We start from the raw sequence: 6,478 nt of genomic DNA, 5'->3' as shown, positions 1-6,478 counted from the left end.
ATGTATGTAATTATTAAAATAAAGTAATATTGTAAAAAAAAATATTGTTTGACATTGAAAACATTTTAATACATTACAACTGTCATCTGCCAAAATTGTCGATTCACCTGAAATTTGAATTTAGTTTAAGCGAGTCTAGACAATATTAGTATATAATATCCATAATCCAGGGTACGCAATTATAAAAATTATAGACTATTATATATTATATAAATTATTAAAGCAATTATATTGGTTGGAAATTACAAAGGTGATAGTGTTTGTTTACTGTATTTATTCTTTCTGAATTTCTTATACTGAACAAAAAACTGCATTTCCAATATGTATATAGCTTATGCTGAGACCATAAATGGAAGGACATTAAATGGGATATTAAAAAGTATAAGGTAGTATATTAAAATATTTGTAACTTAAATTGTAAATGTTTTTTTACAATGGGTACAAGACAACGTCTGTCGGGTCATCTAGTATTATATAAATAAATACCATGTTATAACTTTTCAAAACGTGAATAAAATCTTTATTAAAAACACACAATATACATACACATTAAAAATTTGTTCTATATACACTCCAATATTATGAAACAATTGTTTGATTAATTTTTTGGCTAAACGTCGCTTTGCATCACACGTGTTTATTCATTGGCAACTAAATTCGCTTATTGATACAAAACAGGCACTCTTGGCAATAAGACGATTTGTGTATAATATTCATGTCTCTTGAAAACTAATTATTGTGTTACCTATCGAGTCTGCGCTGCAACAATGGGACATTGCAACTTTTGAATCAAACGGTGTAAAAACCTGAAATTAATTTGATATATAAACAAAACTGATAAAAATTTATTATGTAACATTTAATATATCTTACCCTGTCTACTACTGTAGGTATTTGATAGCTATCAACATATAATGCTAATTTGTCTAGTATTACGTTTGCTGGTAACGTTTGTCTTCCAAAAATATGCTAAAAATTAAAATCATTTTTATAAATTCAAATTGCATGATGTTTCTTATAATGTCTACCGCCTACCTCAATAATCCGTTTAGCATAAAAACCAAAAGAATATATTGTCCTCAATATTAAACCAAAGCTATCGCTCAACAATTCAGGCTCAATAGTATTAATAATACATCCATCCTTATTTATGAAATTCAACCACTGCGTATGCTTCATATTTGATTCCACCGTTAAAAATATCGTATCAAATGGATCATTCAGATGCAATTCTTTTAACAATAAATCAGTGCTATTCTGAAGTTCATCTTCTGCCATACTGCTGTCTACATTTTCAGGAATTAATGTTATGACATCATGAGCCCCTGGGAGTTGAAATATTTGTTTAAATAATAGGTTATATTTAATTTTAGGTATAAATATTTATACCTAAAGCTTTGGCGACTTTTATGCCAATCGGTGCACATGATACTGTAATGTGAGCTCCCCACGATTGTAGTAATTGTCCAAGGATGCATCCAACTGGAGAGTTTCCACCCAAAATGAATATTCTAAATGAAATAAAATTATATTAAAATAATAATGAACAAAATACAATGTCAATTTTAATATTAGATATAAAAAAATCTCTATTATTACAATTGAAGTATGTAAAATATTAAAGAAAAATATTAAGGTATTGAAAGAATTTAGAAAAAGTTATTATTATTGCTAACCTTTTATTTTTAGCAGTGGCTTCATTTAAATTAGCACCTTCGAGTGCTTTCATCGCAATAAAACCACCATAAGGAAGACTTGCAGCAGCTGTAAAAATTTAAACATAGGTTTATAGTTAATTTAAAATGAATTAAAAAAAAACATTATAAAGTAAATAGTTATAGTTAAGAATTTCTCAGTTTTTTGTGCCTCACATGAATAAAAAAATAAGTCTAATAAACTTGTTTGTTAAATGGCAAAAAGAGTGTATTTAATTTGAATCGTTTGCAATCGTTTGAGAAAGTTAAAGATAAATAATTATGATGAGTGAATATTTGTTTTAATTCTATTATTAACTTCCAGTAGATAAAACAACTTTATCGGCAACGAAAGCTTTTCATAATCTAATCAAATTTAAACAATTATCTATTTTGGCCAGATTATACAAATTTGCAGTAAACAACAGGTAATCAATCGCAGATCGAATTCTCTAGAAATAATCAGTTTAAAGTTTGCTGTCGGTTATTATGGAGCAAGTGAAAATGGATCATGACTCAAAATCAAGTGATAGTGATGAAGAATGTGATAAAAAATTGAAACTATTCTCAGCTATAATAATCGGAAATTTAAAAGTGGTACAGAATTTACTGACCGCTGGTGTAAAAACCAATATAGTTGACAAGAATAATAAAGACAATACGCCTTTGCACTACGCCACAGAGAAAAATAAAAAAGATTTGGTGAAGGAACTTTTGCATCCAAAATGGAAAACAGATATAAATGCCAGAAATAAAAGGGGCGATACTCCATTGCACATTGCAGTTTCGAAAGGATTTGAAGACATTGTGCAAATATTGTTAAAACACAATGCAAAAGTTGATGTTCGCAATAACAGTGGTAGCACATCTCGGGATGTTGCCGGGATTATTAATAATGAAAAAATTACGCAAATGTTGTGCAAAGTATATTAGCTATAAGTGAAAATCAATCAGAACATATGGTACGAATTGACGAAGGAGCGAGCACTTCATTCACCAACGAACCAAGTAAGTAAACTTCTGTATTTAACCCACTTGCATCATAAAGAATAAGCCTTTTAAAATTCTCGAACATTTATTTTTTTCAAAGTTTAAAAAAAAATTGAACCTTTTCTAAAAAGTTTATTTTTTGGTCCGGGAATTTCAGCAATTGCCAACATTTTGCTTGAGTAGAGTAAAAAAAAAAATGAAAATTTTAAAAAAAATTCAAAGTTTCAAAATTTTCGAAATTTTTCATCATTTTCAAAAAAGAAACTAAATTTTGAAAAATTTCAAAAAATATCAGAATTAAAAAAAAAGATTTCTTACAAAAAATTTTCAAACTTGATCTTTTTAGGAGTACTAACTCTTGGAACCCAAATAAAAAGCCACCCTACAATTCAAGAATATAAATACCCTAAAAGACCAGGAACATCAGGAATAGGAGGCCAACATTATGAAACAAAGTTGATAATGCTGATATTGGTAAGAGCCTTAAACAGAACAGAACTAGATTCTTTTGCTTTAGGTACAAATGTCGAAGGTTTGGGTGCTTTTGACGACATAGTTCTGAGGTATAAGTTGAAAAATGAACAAAAACTAGAATACTTTTTCATACAAGCTAAACACAAAGATGACCCTGCCAAGAATAAAGTTACAGCAGAAAAACTACAGAAAAATGATGGAGATTTTGGTCTACCGAAGTATTACAATAGTTATTTATCTATTAAATATAAATTCAATCCGGACAGTGAAGATCCTGTATTCGCAGAATACTTTCAAGATTTAGATTGCAGCTTCATTATTTATACTCCTTCTAAGGAAGCAATTAATCACAACAAAAATGAAAATCTTTATACAAACAATAATGACTTGCTTCACACACATGCCAAAGGAAAAACTCTTCCATTGGAATCAGTTGAATTGCATGGTCTTGTCCGAACCATAAAGGAAATGCGTGTTAAACAATTAGCTGAAAAAATGTATGAATTCATTTTTTCTAAACCAGATTATTACAAAAACATACTCTCGGATGACCTGATGAAAACCTATCACGTATTTTTGGCGCAGAATATCATACTTGTTTCTGATGACGAATCCGAAGAATATTGCACTGGAATATTTAGATCCGATGATAACAATAATTTGTTATCTATTTTTAACAAAATACTTGAAGAAAATAGAATAAAAGAAAACAAAGATGCTGCATTATCATTCAAATTACCGATTGGTTTTGGTAATCTTGATTTAAAACTACGAGGAAACAAAAAGAAGCAAAATAAAAGATTAGATCATTTGTCATCAAAGTTAATTGAATTGTTCAATAATTTGAAAGATGCGGATAATATTATTAGAATTGATGACAAAATAGTTGGTGCTGAAAAACTTCTCACAAAAGGTGAATTGGATATCAACGGCGGTATCGGCGGTTTAGTTGGAAATCTTCTCATTTTGGATGAATCGACTGGATTGCTCAAATTCAATACTGACGAAGATTCTTTACCAATGTGTTCCAAGAATCTTTTCAAGAAATTACAAGCCGGCTTAACACATGAGAATTTAAACCAAGTACGATTTGAAATTGATATCAAGAATTTTCCTAAGTTGTCCTTAATCGACAACAAGCTGTTCAGACAATTTTTAAATCAAACAAAATTATATACTGATCAAGCAAATGAAGATGATGTGGAAAAAATAATTAAGCAGGAAATCAATAAATATTATCAAAAAAAACAATCGTTTTTCGATTCCAGTTTTGAAATCGATACAGTTTTTGAACACGTTCACAATAAGATACAAGAGTGGTGGAAATGCCAACATCAAACTTCGTACTTAACAGAAAATTGTAATTATTTTGATAATGTGTACAAAGAGATTCAAGATAAACCAATTTTAAACAGTTTGAGAATTATGTATATTAAGAGAATGGAACGTTTTGGCATCGAATTTCAATGCGATTCGATTACAAAACTGGCATTGTCAGAATTTGAAGATCAACTTGAGAAACGAGTGTTACATATTATCACAATGCAAAAGTTATTAACTTGCATTAAATTAGTACAAATGTATGGAAGGCGTAAAAATGTCGAATTTATTGACCTGCAGTATCTCTATTCTTCACAATCGCGTGATTACGTAAAAAAGGTGTTGGAAGCATTAGAGCAAACAGAATGGCAAATTTTAATAATTGTTTCAGACGTCACCGAAAAAAATACAAATGAACTCTGCTCAAGTTGTTTAAAATTACTAATCTCTAATAATAAAAAAAAAATAATTATAGTCTCTCAAAAGAATGACACTTTGGCTGAAAAATTCAAAGATTTTAATAAAATTGGTAGTTTTTGGGAGCAAATAGATGATCATATTAATTTGAGTAATCTGGATGAAAATTCACAAAATATAATTTTATCAAAAAGGATCTTATTTCAAGGAGAAGAAACTTGTTTGAATACCATAATAGATGATTCTTCAAAAAATCTCATACAAGGTGAAGTGTTGTCTACTCTTGTTAATGATAATACTTTAGAAATTGGAAGAACATTAGAAGATGCAAAATACACGGAATTTTATATAGACCGAACATTCGTTGTCAAAGAACAACATATTGAGCAACGCCATTTTTATGTAATATCTGATACAGAAAGATATTCAGAAAACCAACAAAGACCAGGACTAGAACAAGATATTGTACTGATAGATGGCTATGAAAGTAAATTTGAACAATTAATCGATCAATATCCTAACCATAATATTCATTGGCTGCACAAAATAAATGAAGAATATCAGTGGGCTGTATGTCTTGGCGAATCACACAAATTTCTAGAAGATTCAATTGACTTTACAATTAAGAAGTGCACATATACAAAAATAACAGATTCACCAGAAAAAGTAATTGTCATTTCCGCAGATCCGGGCATGGGAAAATCGACAGTATTGACCCATTTAGCAGTGCGAACTAAACAGCATGATCCATCCCTATGGATTTTACGAATTAATTTAATAAATTATGCAAAACAATTAAAACAAGAAATAGAAAAATTCACAGAATTGAGTGTTATTAAATTTCTATACAAAACTGCCAATTTCAAACTTTTCCAAAAGGAAGAAAAAGAGAAAGACGAACGAAATTCGAATATCGAATATATACTAAACAGTTTAATTGTAGAAAACGGAAACTTATTTCTGAAAGCATCTGAAAAAGAAATTAATGAGTTGGATTTGCTTGAAATAAAACTATTTAACAATTGCTACAACAATGGAAAAATTATTTTACTATTTGACGGATTCGATGAGATTAGTCCACACTACAAATATAAAGTTATAGAAATGTTTCTTATTTTGAAAATGAGCAAAACACAGAAATTATGGATAACTACTCGTCCTTACAACATCATCAAAACCGAGTTGGAAAACAAACTTGAAGTTTCTTCGTACTCACTAGAGCCACTATCTCGCGAACAACAAATCAATTTCTTACAAAAATTCTGGAAACAAAGTTGTAAAATTAAGGAATGGAACGATGAGCGATCAGAAATTGTAATTTCTAAAATGTTACAAGTGATAGATAATATCACTGATAGTTATGATTCGATGATGAGCATTCCACTGCAAGCACTCATGGTGGCAAATATTTTAAAGAATGATTTCGAAAATTATTACACATTAGGTAACAACAATGAATTCACATGGAGCAATCTTGATTTAGTTATGTTATATAAAAAGTTTGTCGAAATAAAATATTTTGAGATTGAAAGCGAAGAGAAACGGAATATCGACATTGCTGATCCATATCATAAGCTCAAAGA

General features: G+C 29.3%; 2 protein-coding genes across 2 annotated transcripts; one reads left to right on the top strand and one right to left on the bottom strand.

Moving 5' to 3' along the window:
• Positions 1 to 934: 934 nt before the first annotated feature.
• Positions 935 to 1,758, bottom strand: LOC113363813 (reticulon-4-interacting protein 1, mitochondrial-like). Its single transcript, XM_026606295.1, has 3 exons — positions 1,677 to 1,758; positions 1,390 to 1,511; positions 935 to 1,325 (listed from the first exon to the last, which is right to left on the bottom strand). The coding sequence occupies exons 1-3, from the start codon at positions 1,727 to 1,729 to the stop codon at positions 997 to 999; spliced, it is 504 nt and encodes a 167-aa protein (XP_026462080.1). The 5' UTR covers positions 1,730 to 1,758; the 3' UTR covers positions 935 to 996.
• Positions 1,759 to 2,183: 425 nt separating this feature from the next.
• LOC113377472 (osteoclast-stimulating factor 1-like) lies at positions 2,184 to 2,627 on the top strand. Its single transcript, XM_026617807.1, has one exon. The coding sequence runs from the start codon at positions 2,184 to 2,186 to the stop codon at positions 2,625 to 2,627; it is 444 nt and encodes a 147-aa protein (XP_026473592.1).
• The last annotated feature ends 3,851 nt before the right edge of the window (positions 2,628 to 6,478 follow it).

This window comes from Ctenocephalides felis, unplaced genomic scaffold, assembly GCF_003426905.1.
Source record: "Ctenocephalides felis isolate EL2017-DRISC unplaced genomic scaffold, ASM342690v1 CF-g0.4_SCAFFOLD_00845, whole genome shotgun sequence".
NCBI lineage: Eukaryota > Metazoa > Arthropoda > Insecta > Siphonaptera > Pulicidae > Ctenocephalides > Ctenocephalides felis.
Note: the sequence above shows the minus strand (reverse complement) of the source record. Positions and strands in the feature narration are given on the sequence as shown.